Source organism: Acyrthosiphon pisum, chromosome X (assembly GCF_005508785.2).
Source record: "Acyrthosiphon pisum isolate AL4f chromosome X, pea_aphid_22Mar2018_4r6ur, whole genome shotgun sequence".
Lineage (NCBI taxonomy): Eukaryota > Metazoa > Arthropoda > Insecta > Hemiptera > Aphididae > Acyrthosiphon > Acyrthosiphon pisum.
Genome location: NC_042493.1, coordinates 65,598,665 through 65,618,622, shown reverse-complemented (window position 1 = coordinate 65,618,622; position 19,958 = coordinate 65,598,665). Strand labels below are relative to the sequence as shown.

The 19,958-nt window shown below is 28.9% G+C and overlaps 2 protein-coding genes across 11 annotated transcripts in view; one reads left to right on the top strand and one right to left on the bottom strand.

Moving 5' to 3' along the window:
- The window catches only part of LOC100161757 (nuclear receptor coactivator 3), a 53,884-nt gene extending 46,190 nt beyond the window's left edge, over window positions 1–7,694 (top strand). For 8 of the 10 annotated variants that reach the window (XM_008184889.3, XM_029488373.1, XM_001944328.5 and 5 more), the window contains 19 exons: window positions 48–176; window positions 244–627; window positions 702–920; window positions 996–1,222; window positions 1,967–2,684; window positions 2,877–3,002; window positions 3,154–3,583; window positions 3,656–3,751; window positions 3,921–4,151; window positions 4,214–4,392; window positions 4,461–4,616; window positions 4,736–4,954; window positions 5,014–5,165; window positions 5,928–6,054; window positions 6,142–6,255; window positions 6,331–6,538; window positions 6,624–6,794; window positions 6,868–6,950; window positions 7,363–7,694. In XM_008184889.3, coding sequence (XP_008183111.1) covers window positions 48–176; window positions 244–627; window positions 702–920; window positions 996–1,222; window positions 1,967–2,684; window positions 2,877–3,002; window positions 3,154–3,583; window positions 3,656–3,751; window positions 3,921–4,151; window positions 4,214–4,392; window positions 4,461–4,616; window positions 4,736–4,954; window positions 5,014–5,165; window positions 5,928–6,054; window positions 6,142–6,255; window positions 6,331–6,538; window positions 6,624–6,794; window positions 6,868–6,950; window positions 7,363–7,467 — 4,074 coding nt within the window. In that variant the 3' untranslated portion in view covers window positions 7,468–7,694. The remainder of the gene's footprint in view (window positions 1–47; window positions 177–243; window positions 628–701; window positions 921–995; window positions 1,223–1,966; window positions 2,685–2,876; window positions 3,003–3,153; window positions 3,584–3,655; window positions 3,752–3,920; window positions 4,152–4,213; window positions 4,393–4,460; window positions 4,617–4,735; window positions 4,955–5,013; window positions 5,166–5,927; window positions 6,055–6,141; window positions 6,256–6,330; window positions 6,539–6,623; window positions 6,795–6,867; window positions 6,951–7,362) is intronic. The other 2 variants (XM_029488369.1, XM_008184891.3) reach the window with 2 other exon arrangements.
- Window positions 7,695–15,112: 7,418 nt separating this feature from the next.
- On the bottom strand, window positions 15,113–18,739 carry LOC100163077 (tubulin beta chain). Its single transcript, XM_001945398.4, has 5 exons — window positions 18,121–18,739; window positions 17,780–17,888; window positions 17,453–17,648; window positions 17,217–17,376; window positions 15,113–16,138 (listed from the first exon to the last, which is right to left on the bottom strand). Exons 1-5 carry the CDS (start codon window positions 18,175–18,177, stop codon window positions 15,323–15,325), a joined length of 1,338 nt encoding a protein of 445 aa, XP_001945433.1. The 5' UTR covers window positions 18,178–18,739; the 3' UTR covers window positions 15,113–15,322.
- Between the last annotated feature and the right edge of the window lie 1,219 nt (window positions 18,740–19,958).

Sequence of the window (19,958 nt, the reverse complement as noted above, 5' to 3'; positions counted from 1 at the left end):
CCATAAAATAATAATTATTTAACATTGTTTGGTGTTATTGCTTATAGACTCATAGACTTTCATCTGATCAAACAGAAAGTTTAATTAGTACAGAAGCTGCTGTTCAACAAGGCGAAGTATCTTCATCAAAACCAACTAGAATATCAAATACAGAGTTGGCACCTTTGTTACTTTCGGTATGTCACACAAAAAATAAATTGTAATGTCTTAGTTATTAAATTATTAATAAATACATTTTTGTAGGCATTAGACGGGTTTTTATTCGTTGTAAATGCAGACGGTCAAATAGAATTTGTGACAGAAAATATACAACAATTTCTACATTATAACAAAGAAGAATTACTTGGTAAAAGTGTTTATAATATTATTCACCACGGTGATCACACCAAGTTTGGTGTTCTTTTAAACAACCCATTGTTAATCTACGACTCGCCAATCGGTTCTCTGGGCTCTAACGTACCAACCACTCCTCTTATGGAGCAATCGCCCTCTGGTTCCAAAGGGAACAATTGGAATCAGAGGTTTACTAAAAAATTTAATTGCCGGCTATTAATCAAACCTCCATCTGATCAAGACCAAACTATCGAAGAAAAACAGACAAGAGTTAGCCAGTACGAAACATTACAGGTAATTATAATGCATTTTAATAGTTGCTGTATAACTCTAAAGCTTTTTATACTAATCGTATTTTAATTACTTAGATATCGTCTACAAAAATTAATGGTGGTATGGTCGATGACGAAGATAGTACAGATGGCATTAGCCAAAATTTGTTATGCATAGCACGACGAGTACCGTATAATGAAAAACATTTAAGTCCTCCTTTGGAGCAGTTTACAATTAAACTTGATCAAAATGGGAAGATTTTGGCTTTGGATACCAAAGATGTATCTGAAGCTTATGCTCAACACATAAATAAGGTAATATCAAAATGTCAAAAATCATTCATTATTAAATTTACAAAATGTTTTACTATATATAAATATTATTTACAGGATTGTTTAGTGGGTAGATTGTTACATGATAAATGTCATAAAAATGATGTAATAAAAGTGGCCAACCATCTACAAGAAACACGTCGAGCAGGTTTCGGTACAAGTCCAGTTTATAAGTTACACTTAGTTGAAGATAGATACGTAAAGGTTCAAACTAAGTCTAAGTATTTCAAAAGTAATGAAAATCATGAAATGGACTTTATAATGGCAGCACATTCAATCATTGTGTAAGTAAAAATTAGTATTTTAAACTTGTAGCATTTTCAAATATAAATTAGAATAATGCACCTCAAATTGATATTTAAGAGGACGCTATACCCGCATGCGTTGTCTCCGTCTTACAAATACACAACATAGCAAAATCTATTTTTCGTGGAACAACTATGCTCCCTCTGTATTTATAGTAGAATTACCAAAACTCCACAAAGCGTAGGAAAGAACATTATCTGTGTCGTAGCGTTTTTATTATTTGTATAACATAAATACAATTAATGTTATCAGTTTGAGATCATTAGGTTTTTTTGTTTTTTTGGTTTAATTATTAAAAATTATTGGTAAGTGCTATCATAAAAAAACAAAAACGCTACGACACAGATAAAGTTCATCCTTAAGTGTTTTGAAATTTAGGTAATTCTACAATAAATACAAAGGGAGCATAGTTGTCTTGTGAAAAAAAAGTTTTTGCTATGTTGTGAATTTGTAAGATAGAAACAATGCATGCGGGTATTAATATTAATATTTAAGTCTAATAGTTATAACCTAACGTTTTTTTTTTAAGATTATACTATAATTAATTTATTATCTTAATTGTTGACAATTTAATTTTTATATTCAGTAATTAGATTAATTAAGCATTTTAAAATAATGGTCTATTGGTTGGTATTTGATAGTACAACATATTATAAAACAACATTAATTTCTTAAATCATTTATTAGTTCCCTATTATAATATTATACATTTTATTTTTTAGTGATAGTGAAATGTGTGCTATGATTGAGAACAATAGTGCTCGAGCAGCAGCAGAACAGATGAATGCCTCATTCAATGGGACAGATCCATTATCATTAATGGCTAATAGTGTTGGATCTAATCAGTCTGTGTCGATCTTGCAATCTGAATCTAAATTCGGTAATGACTATAACATGACTCCGTCATCTGATCTCAATTTTTCCGATTTCGGATTATTTCCAAGCACAACATTTGGTGATATGTTGCAAGAAAATAAGTGGTCTGAACCATCTACAAACTCAGTTGAACCCCTATCTAGAACTACACCAGTGCCTAGCCCAGCCACAGTATCGTCCAATCCACACACTCCTGTGGCACAAACTCAGTACACTTCATTTCCTTTCAGTCCACTCATACCATCACCAAAGGATTCTTATGATTCTTGTGGTAGTGTGGATAGAATGGAATCAGCTCGGCTACGAACATTGTTGATGAAACGAACTGATGGATCATCTGAAGACAACAATGTATCAAAGAATAAACACAATATATTAAAAGGATTGTTGAATCCAGATGATATGGCTTCCCAAAGTGCAGATGACGAGTCAACTAATCACAGCACTCCACCAAGTCCTGCTAATGTACGGCAAGCATCTCGCAGCAATTCTAACATGAATGATTCCCCATCAACTCCAAATAATGCTACTACCAGCAATAATAATAACAATATGTTGATTAAGGTGTGTATAACTACTAAATTGTATAAAAAATAAGAACTTCTGAATTTTTTTTTTTATTTTTATATGATTTTGGAAATAATTTTTTTTAAATATTTATTATAAGTTCTGCAAAATATTCAAACTTTTATTTTTATATTATCAACTGAGATCAGTTATATTGGGCTACAATAAATTTTTCATAAAACCTTGCAGTTATTAAATGACAAAAGCGAAGATGAAGATATTGAAGCTCGAGCAGGGCTTAAAAAACAAAATGATCTTCTTCAACAATTACTAAAAGATGATGATAATGTTAGGCAGCATGGAATCATGCTAGAGGTAATTTATTGCAAAAAAATAATTTGTGTGTGCACGTTTTTTGATTAATTTTTTATATTATTTCCAAAGTCTAAAATAATTATTTATTTGAATGTGTAATTTTATAAATGTAATTCATAATGTTATTTTGACTTTTTATTTGGTTTTATAGCAAAACAATCAACACTCAAATGAGGACCTATTACTGAATAGCGTGGGTTTTCGTATTCTGTCCCCAACATCACCTGACAGTCATAACCATGGCCGTAAACGTAATAGCATTAGTGCTGACGATGAAAATGATCATCCTCCATTGAAGCGTACCAATAGTTCCGGAGGAAGTTCGGGCCCTTCAGTTCTTGAATCAATGCCAAGCCCTAGTGGCTCTCAGGCACAAGTTACCAATAGTAAATTACGTGAGCGAAACAAAATGCTTGCTTCATTGTTAGCCAAAGATCCTCCTCCTACTGCTATACCAGCAATACCAGCTTCTGTTATATCAGCTACACCACAAGACAAATTAGTTACTATTATAAAACATCAGCAGCAACAGCAGCAGCAGCAGCAACAACAACAACAACAGCAGCAGCAGCAACAATCTGGTTTGTATTTCATTACTAACCTTTTTATAGAAATTAGTAATAACAGACAGTAAATTGATTTATTTTTTGTAGCTGGTGGCTGGAACATGAACAGTGGACAACATTCAATGACTTCATCAAGTGTACAAACCCAACTTCAAAGTCATCAACGGATTTTACTGCAAAAAAGTAATCATAATTATTACTATAAATTAAATTAAAGTAATATAGTATTATACATTTAATACATGCTTGTGTATTATGTTAACTTACACAAACATACTTTTCATATGTAAAATAACAAATTTATGCAATAACTCCTCTTTTTTAGTTTAACTAATACATTTTCTTTCACTAGGTGGTAATAACTTGTACCTAAATCATATGCTAGATCAACCACAGGCTCTCCAAAGTCAAAACCAAATTCAATTACAACAAATGCGACAAGTTACCTCCTCAGCTATTAGTGGCTATAGTTCTCTATTGAGTAATATAGCTGAATCAAATAGTAACTCCTTACCATTTAATTCGGATCCAGAATTGTCAGATCTTTTAGAAGAAGTCATGGACATCATGAATGTTACTTCAGGTTAGATATTTATAAAGTATATAATCTTATTGAAATGCTATAATTTTTAATTTATATTGCAGATAATTCGACATTGTTAAACTTATTCAACGTTTTAGAAACACCAAACGTCCCCAATCCTGTTGGACAAAATACTACCAACCAAAATTCTTACAATTCTTTAATGAATGAAAAAATGGCTGTTAATGCAATTCAAAAATCTTTGATGCAAGTTGAATCTACAGTCGAATCACCTTCACCAGTAAATATTTGTGACAGACTATATTTATTTAATATTCTTATACTATAGAATTGATATTAAAATTTTAGTTAAACTATGGTTCTCCGACTGGAAGCAATCATCATGCACAAAACCAATTTATTCCACCTCCAGCATATCAACCACAACAAAAAAACAGTGTAAGATTTAATCCACAGCAATCACCTAGGCCACCATATCCTAAGAATGTCCAAACTCCGCCTTTGGTTAGTTTTATGAAAAATATAGTATATCATTATTACTTTAAATAATTTGAAATCATAATTTCATATTGTGTTTAAAAGTTATAATGTTTTTATAAATAACTGTTAACTTTTTAAAATAGCAACAACAACAGTTACTATTGCAACAGCAACAGCAACAAAAACAAAGGTTGATTCAGCAGCAACAACAGAAACAAAGACTTTTGCAACAACAACAGCAACAAAAAATAATGGTTGTTACAACAAATGCTGCAACTTTACCAACCCCAGATCCTACCACTGCTTTGCAAACTATAGATTCATTGTTAAATAATACTGGTCCACCTAATGTTGCGTTACAAGTAATAAAAACACTTAATATTTAAGGATATATTTTATTACATTATAATGTGTTTTTCAGCGTTCCTCGAGTGTACCTGATTCACAATCTCAACTAAGTCCAGTTTATGCTGCTCCCTGCAGTGTGTTGCTCAATTCGTCTCAGATCTCACCTTCATCTAACCGACAACCCCCATATTCTACTCTTACACAACAGTCTTTCCCTATGTTAAAGTAAGTAATAGTACTTTGTAATATCTAGTGTACTGGTGTTGAGTAAATTAATTACCTACACTTTAAAAATGTTATTATTTGTCTTTCAAAGAAACTATTCACATTTATATGACAAATACAATTTATTTTTTTTCATAATCTCCACCATATTTGCTAGTGTAACACAACAATATTAACAATATAAAATGTATATTGATATCAACATTTAGACTTGTATGTTTTCTTATGCAAAACATAGACACTAATTCTGAATTCATCACTCATTTTATAAAGAAAACCGTCATTATAAATGCTATTTAGCATTGAAAGTTTCAAAATTATGTTTGGGTCTTTTAGAAATAGTTATATTGATCAGTTTATAATTTATTACATACCGAGGTTGTACCAGTGATGTATACTAAAGATCTACTATATAGACCATATGAAGGTAATAATTTAATATATTGGGGAAAACTCAATCATGTGGCACTGTTTGACAATGTCTCCATATTGTGATATGAATTATTAATATTACTGCTTTTGTTAGGTCTCGCTCTTTTCAATAGTTTCAAGGTCTTAGTTTGTTATTACATGTATTAAAAACCAGTTAGAAAGTTATATTGTGACCAACAACAGTTTAATATAGTATAAACAATTAAAAATATATCGAGTCAGCCAGCTAAAATTTTTAAAATGTATGGTATAATCCATACTTGAAAAATAGATTAATTGAAAATATGTAATTTTAATACACTATAACTTAATATTATATTTTTTTTCTAGCTATGGAACTACTACACAAACTCAAACCACTACACAAGCGCAACAAATTGTACAACAAGCCACTTCAAGAATGTCTCCATCATCACATTCACAATATCAAAATCCTATCAACCCCTGTGTTAGCCAAGTAAATTCATTTTATTTTTTATTTTTATAACAATAAATATTTTTATACCTAATATAATAATATTTAACTTATTTATTGTTATTATAGCAACAACAAACACAAAATATTTATAATAGCCAAACCCAACAACCTGGGGTGTGGACACAACAGAGATTGACATTACACCAACAACAGAATCCTATGCTTAACGCTCAACTACAGGTATAAAATGATTATTAATTTATTTTTGCGTGTCCAAACTAAAGTAATTTAAATTATAATTTATTTTAATTTTAGATCACGGGTGGTTTCAATAACAGTTCTGTGAGACAAAATTTTCTTAATCAACAGCAACAAAGTCACGGAAGTGCCACTCGTGTACTAACAAGTCCTGTAGGTTATAATACCGAAATACCACCTAATACCAATTGTCAGCCACAACAGCAACAGCAATTCCGGTTACCTAGAAATATAAATATGACAACTACTAATTCACAAATTCAGGGTAAAAATGAAAACACATAATATGTTTCAAATATTTAATTAATAATTTTAATATTTTGATTGAGCTCATATTTATAATAATACAGGCGGGAATAATGGTGTCACAGAATTTACTAGAAATGAGCTGCGGGCGTTTGTAGGTGTTCGTAGTCAACAACAGGGAGTTACTCGGTTATCTAACCAATTATTACCTGGACAAAATGTTAATTCCGCAGAACTTGATTCGTTGGGCTTAAATTTTGAAATGTCTCCAACAGGTATAGAAGAAAATATATAATATTTATAAATATATGTGTCATAACTTATTACTAATAGTACTGCAAATTTTAGGTGGTAATGAAAGTCCCAAGTGGTCTAGTTTAAATTCAGATTTAAGTTCATCCTCACCACAGCCTCAAGGAATGCCTGCAAGGGTGAGTTAATAGTAGTGGTGACCAATGGGAATGGGATTATGTTTATAATTTATTATTGTCGTTGTGACATTTAAAATACAAGTGGTATGTAGACCACAATGAATTCAAGTAATTGGCACCGTTTAACAATTACAAAATGTTTTTATTCAAAATGGACTATAAGCTATTTATTAATTATTCTGTCGGTGTGTTGCAAAGATACTAATATTAAAATTAAATTACTGAATAATATTTGATTTGGACATCTGATAGTTAATGGTTCAAATTAATATAGATACATGCTTTGAATAGAAGTAGAAAAATTGTGTTGTAACATTGAAAATAAAAGTTCTCTTTCCTTCTAGTTAAGAGTGACCTGTATATAATTACACTTTTTGTGTACAAATTATCATTTTTATTTTTTATTTTTCAGAATCCAATGAATGACTCTCCAAGAACTAGTAGTGCAAATTCAACCACTAATGTAACAGACCAAAAATCATCTTCTCTTCTGCAAAAATTGCTTTCGGAAAAATAAATAAATAAATACTTCTTTTTTACTTTATGTAAACGTGGGAAACATTTTGGGATGAATTGTTTTGGTTATTTTTTTTTTTTCATATTATGTATTTAGTTTTTTATTTACTTATTTAATTTAATAGTAAAAAAAAAATTTGGCATTTTAACAATTTAACTATGTACAAACCTACCTACTTTACTTAAATAGGTGTACATAATATTTCTAGAATATAGGCTTTAATGTTACATGTTGTTTTATTTATTAATAAGGATAAGTTATTAATCATTGTTTTGTTTTACTTGCCAATGTAATGTTGTAAATTAGTTTTTATTGTAGTTTTGATAACAATTTTACCTTGCTTATTATTTTATTTTTTTTAATAATCGATGGAAATCAGTATTTAAGAACAATTATTTTCAATGGAGTCCAGTCATAGTTGGCATTTGTTCTTGTATTGTGTTCAATGTTAATTTGTGTGCTCTTGTTATTTGTGGTAATCAAATAACATCATTCATCATATTTGTATAATATTATATACAGTATACATACAGTAATTAGAAAAAGTTTCAACAAATATTCCCAATTATTTTTATTTTATCAGCACTTAATATATATTTATTTATTTATAATTATTATTACAAACACCTTTTTTTTTTGTTAATTTGTCAATAGTTTTGTTAATGTTTATTGATATGTTTGATCGTTAGTGCGTTTTTACAATACCAACTACAATGATCAGTCTAATGTCATTGTGTTTCATACGGTGACTACATATCAACAAAATGTCTTCCTACTAATATTATTGATTGATTATAAATTAATTATTGATTATTTTTATTTTATTATTTTAATTTTATTTTTTTAATTATGTTTTTCTTTTTCTCTTTCCCTTTCACTTTCATTATTGTTTTGATTTAATTATTTTCTTTGGTCTTCCTGCAGTTTTATTTCTGGAATATATAGTAATGTTACAATCTAAGGTTCTTAAATTCATAGTTATTGTCCTTTTTGGATGTTTCATAGCTGTCTGTAACTGGTTTTATTATTAAAATTCATCTGAGTATAAACATTTTCAGTTAGAGTCAACACATTCAAACCCCAAATATAAACAACGGGCTCTTACTCTATGATTTTAAATAACCTTGAATATTATTTCTTGTTAAATTAGTTTTCTTCTTCTTGTTCCTCCTAGTAAAAGATACTGGATTCCATTATTCAATTCACTTGGTCAATTTAATTATTTTTATCACATGCTTACTTCTCAATTAAAATACAGTGGCAAGCAAATATGTTTTTAAGTCCTAATTGTGTTCAGCAATTTTGCTTGTTCGTGTAATAACATTATATCTTTAATATTATTAGAGATTTAAACACTTAAAACAATTTTTCTATTTTAAAAATGTATAAAAAACAATTATGTTTGTGATAAAAATGTTTAACCGAGTATCTTTTAACACGTTTTAATAATAATAAGTTGTTATTTTGCTTACTATTATTATATTTTTATTATTATATATTATTATTTTTACTGTTGTTGTTGCGAGTTTTCTTTTTTTAAGTTCCTTTTGTTATTTACAAATAATTTTTTTTTCTGTCTTAAAACTTAGATTTTTAGGAAGTCATGTATCATTCAATTTTATTCCTAGGTGTACATTAATTTTATTATTATTATTATTATTATTATTATTATTATTACTATTATTGCCCATTTTATTAATATAGTTAACTACAATTAGTTAAAATATTTTCAACAGTAAGCACCAAACGCTGAAATTGAATTCTTCTAGGTTATCTGGTTGATGTTGTTTAATGTTAAAATTAGTATAAATTAATACACGTTTGGTGTTATTTTTGAAAAATATATATGTAGGGTGTTATTTGCCAATTAATATTCTTATAATATTATATTATAGTTACCTATGAAATACACTCAGGTTATTGCAAAATATATATGTAATATAGGGGTGTTTGTATGTGGTGTATTATTATTATATATATTTTTTTTATATATATAATTTCAAGTCTATTGTGTAATGTTACACAACAATAGCTTTAGAATAATTTAGATTTATCTAATGTATAATTATATTTCTTAAATTTTTAAGCAACAATGTACATTGACCAATTTGGGTTATTATTATTAATTTTTAATTAATTATTATTCATTAAGTATTCTTAACGCAGGGAGATATGCATTGTTGATGTGGGATTGTGTGTGTTGAAATAGTTATTTTATTTATACACTTGTTTTATATGTAAATAATGTAAAAGTTGATACTAAATGTGAAGGTTATATGAAATTATCTCGTATGTGATAATGAGAAAAAAATTTTGCAATTTTTTATTCCATTATTTTTGTAACAGTTCTTATTAATTTAAAATGATATATATGCACGTTTTTCATTTAAATGAATTAACAGTGTTATCTTTTTTGAAATATAATTTTAATTTAACGTAAAGAATAAATATTTTTGTTTATTTATTTATATTTTTTTTAGTAACAAACATGACTCAAACATTTCTCAATTCTCATGAATTTAAATTTTAAATGCAAAAAATTAATTAACTAAAAATATATTTTTAAACCTAATAATATTTACTATTTTTAATATGAACGAGAGTACATTTTACAATTTTATAAATAGTTTATATTTTTTCTGTGTTTTGAAAAATAAGAAATTTTAAGAATGGTAACTCACATATTTAAGTAGCATTTAAATTTTATTTTTGAAAAATATATTATCAAGTCGGCATCTTGTTTTATTATTATATAAGTATATAATTTCTGATGAACTAAATTACATTTATCGTGATGTATGTATATCATACACAAATTTATATATATTACATACAGATATATTATAATATATACATTGTTTAAAATATATTTATTTATGTACTACACATTAAATGTGAATAATTTTTTAATGTAGAACTGTATACCACAAGAATTTACTAGTTATTTTTATGGATGTAATTTTTTAATTTATATTATATGATTATTATTATTAATATGTTGCAATTTAATTTTGGTTATGTAAAGTTTTATTTTGTGGATTTATGAATGTAATAATGCAATTTTTTAATATTTTATTAAAGAAAAGTTAATACTATATTATATCTAAGTATATATGTGAATATATATATACTTATAAAATTAAGATAGTAAGGATAATTAATTCCTAAATTGTATGGATAATTAGGTGTATTCCTGAATATTTTTTATGTTTTGAAAATTGATGTTTATGTCTAAATAGACTTTCTTTATACTATATGTGTTCTTTAAATACATTTCCATCCCTCATTATTGATATATTATGGTAAATATTATTTTAAATTTATGTCGTAAAATCTTTTCATTTAAACACATGAGTTAAAATTGCTGTATGATCAATGATCATATTATAATTGATACCATCCACGGTAAGCTAAAAGTTTAAAATTCTTACAGTTGGTTAGTTTATTATATATAATTATACAAACTCAAATATTGACTTGGAACTCAGTGTTTTTCCAGGTCTGTGTATACCTGTGGAATGTGCATACAGCCGATCTCATGGTAATTAATTTTATAACATTTGCTTAGCAATATCTAAATAAATATATTTTATATAAACATTACAAGAAAATATTACTAGATGTGAATACAAAATACAAATATATAATTTTTCAATGAAATACAGCCGTTGGCATCAACTGAAAATAAATTTAAAGGACTCTGATAGAATTTTAAAACTCTGTCAAAATTAAAATGACTAACATGTATAAATAACAAACTCTGTGTTGGTAATGTTGTCAGAAGTATTTCATTTAGCCTAGTTACAGGGAAACAAATAATAAAGATGCTAAATTCCTACCTTGACTTTATTTTTTTTAACTTCAATGATATTGATTCAATAAAATGAAAACATATTATTTACTTTGTCATACTTGTTATAAAGTGAATAGTCTGAATTGATTACAGATAATAATATTTCTTTCAATTCAGGCTACTTGAAGTCAATGATAAGTTCTGGCCAAATATATATCTGATGTTGTTATATTATTTTACTGACTACCTGTGTTGAATCAACTACTAAAAGCCTATCGCTTAAAGAGAATTAAGAACTACCTATCTCATGTGCTATGTGCAGTGCTTGAATCGGTAAAATAAAAGAAACTCGACTTTTAAGTTTTAAACTTGAAAACAAAAATATTTTGTACAAATAATGAAGGTACCTACCTATGTCGTACTGTCCCATTGTTGTAATAAAAATAATTAGAATATGTTCTCTAAAAATGTACAAAAAATTGTAGAAGTGTATTCTTCTAAATTAGCTTTTTCTACTTATGACCTTATAGTTTGTCAAATCCTGATTCAATTCGGCTGAGAACATAATCCGCTTGATAAATTGAACGAGACCTAATTAGATTAATTTATATACGGTCAGTGGTCGAAGTGGGGGGGGATACGGGGGGTGACGTCCTTCCACTTTTATAATTTATATTTTCTAACCCTCTGCTTATTTTGTCAAAAATAATGCATCTCCCTTATAATAACATATTCTTACTACTATTTTTAATGGGAACGCAAGAGACACTTCATCATTCTGCATTTTTATCAAAATACGCAAGGTACCATCAAAATTTGTCTTATGGATATTTCATAACCGCAGATCTATAAATTAGACATTAGTCAATACTAATTTATCAATAATTAATATTAACTAATTATTAGTAAGTTCCTAAACTATTAATTTATTTTTATTAAGTATCCTTTTGAGCTTTGTGTTAGTTATTATTTATTTATAACTATAATATAAATAATTAAGCACTCTGTTGAACTCTGGCCTAAATACCCTGATTCAAACAGAAAAAAATGAGGTAATTTTCGACTCAGAATAATTGGTCACACGAAACTCACACGTGGTCATCTTATGGCAAAGACAGATCCACCCCTATGCCCAACATGCAATACTAACTAATCCATCAAACACATCATCATTCACTGCCCCAATTTCAATGAAGCTAGGGAAGAATTCAACATCCCAGATAACCTGTATGAAGCAAAGTCCATTTTAAAACTTTCAAAACATAATTTTATTCTTAAAAAAAATAAAATTGTATAATAACATAATATATTATGATATAAGTATATAACCAACTCAATGTAAAAATGTAACACTTATACAACTAATACCCTGTGTAGTTGAATAGTTGATGCTTAACTAATAAAGAAAAATTAAATATAAATAATTGGTACCTACCTACAGTAATATTACCTGTCAGATCTTACATTCAGAGCGGAGCGATCAATATATTGATTTTACAATGATGTGTTTGTTTTTTGTGTCTGGATTCTGTCATCTACTGTTTGGAGTAGTATAACGTTGCAGTACTGTTTCAATTTTCTTCAACAGTATCTTGTTCGATGAGAAAGTGAATCTAGTTGATGCATTCGGGAGGTAAACTAAATTTAAAATTCTTAATAGTTTTTAAAAGCGCCAAGAAAAACAAAATTAAAATTAAAGAAAAACGGGAATTTTTACGCAAAATCGGTTAGACAAATCATTGTATATACATGACATTTTCACTGAATGTTTATATTATAATTTTCTAACCACGGTAAAATGTTTAAAATATTTTGACTTGTTTTGAGCTGTTAAAGTTTGATTTTTGACTGTTTAACCCTTAATTTGTATTAAGTATCAAACAATTTCGAAATCACCGTTAAAACCACACATTATGAAAAAAAAATTAATAATATTCAGTTTTAATTTCTAAGTATTTTTATTTATTTATTTCTTTTTTTTTCACAGGGTGTTACCACTGGGTATCTTCCCTAATCTTATTATTCACATCACTCTTACTTGTCACCTATCAAACCTACTTATTATACTAAAAAATGTATAGATTGTAGATTACTTCAAATAAATAAAAAAAAAAAAGTATTTTTTTTTAAAAAAATGCGCGTAACGAAAAAAATATAGTTATTGAAGTTTTATATCAATAACTTCAAAACGAAGTTTCTCCGGCCTTTTTTTTTTACATTCTTATAAAGAACCCTAAAATACACATTTTGGAAAAAAAAATTTGAAAAATCGATAGTTTGCTAAACCAGAGTTATGCCAAAAATTACACAAACAAAATCAATTATTTATTTACTCAAATATTTAATTATACCTTATTTTTTAATATTTATATCATAATTTTCAAATAATCATCCCACGGTTCAAAAATATGCCTGGAAGTTGGATCCGATGAAATGAAGTTGGCTCAAGATGTTATAGGTGGATAATGGATATGAACAAAAAAAAACATACTATTTATGAAAAAATGCAAATTAGACTTGTAACATTATGCAAGATTATCAAAACGGTAAAAGGGATATTGAAAATTTCTTAACTTCTGTAGCACACACGACACGATATCATTAATATTTAATTTTGTTAAATAATAATAATTTGATATCAATATTTTTTTTTTTGTGATAATCAATTAATATATTTTTAAAAATCGTTCTTTTTTCCGTGTTCTTTTTTTTCTTGGTCTTTTTTACCGATTACCATAAGCTGGCGAGCACCCTTTCAATTAAAAACTATTTATATATTTATTTATTTGATACGTTGTGTCACTCAATATTTCTCTGAACTGACTATCCACTTTAGGTTCTTACCCAGTACCTACTCATCCATCACCCATTTTAGCTGTGAGACGATTGTCTCACAAAAATCCTCTCGCGCTGCCACTGCTCCATAGTTCCATTCAGAATCGTTTTTCGTAGGTATACAATGTTAATATTACCAATATCATTGAATTCAAATTTAATACCACTCATTATAAAGTGTAATCCACTTGTGTTCTTCTGTACAGCAGAGCAACATCAACTTACCCATTTTTTTTTACATAGGTGGGTAGGTATTTTATAGTGTGGTGGATCGAATATGGTTTTATATTTTGAGTAAATTATTTGTATGCATAGCGTATAACGCCAAAACATGAGAAATACCTACGTAAATAAGTCGTAGGTAATATAGTTGACGCACACCTCACGTGGACTTAAATAATTAAAAAGCTTTTATTATCAATTTGTTTAAAATGTATTGCTATTAATTTACACAACAGTAGGTATTTTAATCATAATTAAGTGCATGGTCCGTGACTGATCCGTAATAAACACGAGTGATGCACTGGTGTGTTAAAAAAAGCATGAAAACCTCTGCTTTATATTAGGTACCTATACACCAGCTGATAAACAAAAGTTTGGGCCCCCAAAAAATATGTTATATCTATAGGTATCAGTGCCTTAAGAAAATCTTCTGAAAATACTTACAACTTACATACCTATTTTCTACAATATTGCACCTACCAGACTACTATATTATATAGATAATCATTTAAAAGTCATAATACTATAATTATACATTTAAATACAATTATACCTATAAAGACATATCTAGCTGTAAAATATGTATATTTGAAAATTCCAGGAAGTAGATATAACCTATTGAACTGTGGTATAATATTAAGGTTCGGTGTTCACAATAGACATGTGGCAGTGGCGTTATAGTATCTACCTACTTTTATATACATAAATCAATAGAATTTTATTTATAAATATTTTGATCACCAGAAAAAACAATAATTAATAATAATATCATGTTTAAATAGAATACCCATGTTATATGAATGGTAAGTAATAAGTACTTATTATATATATTTCGTGTGCGTATTTAGCACAATTCAACTACATCGATGACAATTTTTTTTTTTGATTTGCGATTACTCGCAATGGGACGCATGTTGCATTACAAAAGCATAATTTTTAATAGAACGTATATAATGTAGTAGTAATTGAAATATATGGGTAACAGCTGTGGCTGCTGCAGCGGACTTATGCATCTGCGTCCTCCTCGTCGTCATCTCCTTCACCGTCCTCATCGACGGTCGCGTCCTGGTACTGTTGATACTCGGACACCAGGTCATTCATGTTGGATTCTGCCTCGGTGAACTCCATCTCGTCCATGCCCTCACCGGTGTACCAATGCAAGAAAGCCTTGCGCCGGAACATGGATGTGAATTGCTCGGACACGCGCTTGAACATCTCCTGTATGGCTGTTGTGTTGCCGATGAACGTTGCCGACATCTTTAAGCCCCTGGGTGGTATGTCACACACTGCGGTTTTCGTATTGTTGGGTATCCATTCGACGAAGTAGCTGGAGTTCTTTGTCTGCACGTTGAGCATCTGCTCGTCCACCTCTTTCATTGACATACGGCCGCGGAATATGCTTGCGGCTGTCAGGTACCGACCGTGGCGCGGGTCGCACGCTGCCATCATGTTTTTAGCGTCAAACATTTGCTGCACCAGTTCAGGGACGGTCAGTGCACGGTACTGCTGGCTGCCACGAGATGTGAGGGGTGCGAACCCGGTGATGAAGAAATGCAAACGCGGGAACGGCACCATGTTGACGGCCAGTTTTCGGAGATCGGAGTTGAGCTGCCCGGGGAACCGGAAGCACGTGGTTACGCCGCACATGGCCGCCGAAACCAAGTGGTTCAAGTCACCGTACGTGGGTGTGGTGAGCTTTAGAGTCCGGAAGCATATGTCGTACAGTGCTTCGTTGTCGATGCAAAACGTTTTGTCGGTGTTCTCCACAAGCTGGTGCACGGATAATGTGGAGTTGTACGGTTCCACCACGGTATCTGATACCTATACGCACAAACATTTCGGATAGTTATAGTTATATGTATATACACAATAAAATTATTATTAATTGTAACGATTAGGTTAGAATATAATGTACCTATTTATTTTTACAATGTTCAGCTATTTTAATCATTTATTGGTAGATTTAAATCGATTGAAATAATCATTTATGTGCAATACATAAATCAACATTAATGGAAAAAAAATCGGGTAAGTGGATGTCGCTCTGATATGCAGTAGGTTACAAGTGGGTCAATGTATAATGGATTGTATTAAACTTGAGTTCAATGATATAATATCATTGTGTAAGAAAAACGATTCTGAGCGGAGACGGTTTGTCAGTCTGGATATTTTATATTGATATTATTTATTATAGTTTGTAAGTTGAATTGATATTATAATATTATAATTTTTTATTAATTTCTATGGTGATGATATGCACTTCTTCTGGTAGAAATGTTGTATACAAGAAAAAAAAATAAACACCATTGTAAAACCACTAGCTTTCTCGCTCCGTTCAGAATCTAAAAAACTTAACAAATATGAATAACTAAATAACAGTCACAATATTTTGAAGGTGGTATGAATAGTATATATATTATTGTATAATTGTATACATTTTACAAATTTCTAAAATATCTTCATCTCTCGAAATTAAAGTTTCACCTGGGTTTTGTTTTTACTCACGAATTATAAGAAGATATTAAATACTGTTGTCATGATGTATCGTGATGGCAAATGGTAATGATTAATCATTTTTGATTAATCCATTATTTTTTTTTCCATAGTTAATCGTTAAAAATATTATACTTTACTTGATAAAACAATTCTTACAAATCTAAAATGACTTATCGATAATATTTTTCTAATTAAGTTACAAAATACCAAGGGGAGTATTGCGCCCATCAGTTTACGCCTACGCCTACATAATATATAAATAAATATTTAAACATCTCAAACTAAAATTTATATAAATATATTATAAGATACCTACTTTAAATATTTTTCGTAAAAATAAAATACAATAAGAACTATTTTTATTTTAAAAATTTAGTTTTAATGAGAAAATATGATTTTATACCTTGGGTGAAGGAACAATACTGTATGTGGTCATAATACGGTCCGGATATTCCTCTCGAATTTTAGATATCAAAAGTGTGCCCATCCCGGAACCAGTTCCTCCTCCTAACGAATGGGTCAGTTGGAATCCTTGCAGACAATCGCAACTTTCTGCTTCTTTCCTGAAATACAAATTTTGTATAGAATGATTTAACATGGTGATCGAATAGTTAGGTAAAATTCTTCATATTAAAGTACCTGACTACGTCTAAAACTGAATCCACTAGCTCTGCACCTTCTGTATAATGTCCTTTGGCCCAATTATTGCCTGCTCCAGATTGTCCAAAAACAAAGTTATCTGGGCGGAAAATTTGACCAAAAGGACCAGATCTCACTGAGTCCATGGTACCAGGTTCCAAATCCACAAGAATTGCTCGAGGTACATACTTACCACCTAACATTTCGACAAAAGTAATTGTAACATTTTTTTATTTTTATTATTACATTACAGATTAATACAGTATAATTATTAAGTATTAACTAGTACCTAAACTACGGACCTTTGGTTAATTAATTAAAATTTACCTAGCGCTTCAGTATAATAGACATTGATTCGTTCTAGTTGTAGATCAGAATCTCCATGATATGATCCTGTTGGATCAATGCCGTGTTCATCGGAAATTACTTCCCAAAACTAAACAATTTATAATAAATTTGTATTATATAATTGCATACGTACATTGTACATGCGTATAGGCAGTAGCTACCTATATTTATAAATACATAGTTTTAAAAAAATATTTTGTTTCACGATGATAAAACCTTTCAACTGTAAGTACCTATATGCTATTAAACCTATTGCTATTCTAATTTATAATATAGTAATTCACACTATAATCCATCTAGAATGTATTCGTTTATATTACCTTTGCACCAATTTGATTTCCACATTGACCAGCTTGTAAATGACAAATTTCACGCATGATTATTATATTCCGGTAATCTATTTAAATTTAAAAACGAAAATATGTTTTGTGAAAGACGAAAAATATAACTGAGTTCATTAAACGTTTGTACAATAATACACTAACATAATTGCATAGAGACCGAGTAGAATATAATAACATTCTCGTACATCAAAATGGCCAGCTAAACATAATAAGTGACAGATGATCGTACGAAAATCATCGATGGTTTTTGTTTCCAAAGACGCTATTATTAATATATTTTGTATTGTAACTGGGGGTAGTGTTCGGAATTGAATTAATTTTTTGTTGGGTTGAGTACTACTTATAATTTCCACTTTGAGTGTACTTATATAGTATATTATGTTTAATATCATAATATGAATAATATTCAATTTGGATTTTTCTTTTTTATTAAATTGCCATTAAAACTTCAGATAAGTATATTGAGTAATATTATGTTATTATACCTGTATCTTATTATCTTTGAGGCATGGTGGTGATTTACATTGACCACCCAGTTTTTTTAATTTTTGCATGGTGGTTACGACTACTAACCGCCTCCAGGAAATAATTTATCTTTAATGCGCATAGTGGTTAGTAAACATTACCACCTCAATTGGTTAGTAAACATACTAACCTTTCGATTTATAAATAGTTGTATTTAGATAATTTATTGACAAACCACTATAAGTTTTTTTTTTTTTGAAAAAGTTCCCGTGCATTTGGTGGGTGAATATTTAGTTTTTACCCGTACTTCAAAGAGTTAATATTCTTGTATCAATAATAAATATATCTGCATTCATTGTATAAACGTTTAAGTATAATATAGTTTTTATACATAATATTATATTCATATATATAAAATATATTAAGGCACCCGGTGAGAATGTAATTTTGAACACAAAAATACGCTCAACGGGAATAATGATCCTGTTCTGTAAAATCAAACAAATTTAATAATTTTTTTTAACTAATAGTAGGAAATATTCCACAGGCCGTATCGAACTCTATTTTTTTAATATTTTAATCTCAAACTTTATAATATGTCTTCAAAATAATACAATTTTAAGCGTTTTTTATAAATTATATTATGTATACCGTTATTTAAAATAAAATAAAAAATGTGAGTTTGATGCGGCCTGTAAGAAGTCTTCTTCTTTTAGATATTATTATATTGAAATCCGACAATTCTATAAGACCTGAGAATTATTCCCGGCAAGTCATTTTTTTCGATATAATACACCCTATAAAGCCCTATTATTTATCAACTATTGAGGTGTACGGTTTAAATTTAAACGAACGTTTCCGCTTGTGTTTTACACGTCAATACGTCATTACGTAAATACATAAAGCCCAACGGCGTAGCCAGGATTCAAAAATTGAGGGGAGGCAAAGCCAAAAAAAAAAACTTGCAAACCACTATATGATAAACGCAAATAAAAAATAAGAATAATAATTATAACATAAATATTGTAAATGCCAAACAAATTAAAAAGAGCACCTATAATATGTCAATTTTTCAACTGTTGTCTGTTATATACGGATTTTTTGTTTTGAAGTAAAAATAAAATAAACTTGTAATTTTTTTTTACTCCGATAAAATTATTATTTATTAATTTAAATTATTATAGTCTTTGCATTGGAAAAAATCTTTAATAGCATCACTGCGTCAGGACTCGATATAGTGTTTTGCAACTTGAACGGCGCTGGGATATTCACCGCGTCGGACATAGTTAGGGAGTCATGGGTGTTCCCATATTATGTTGATGTAGATAAGTAATTGACATAGTTAACAT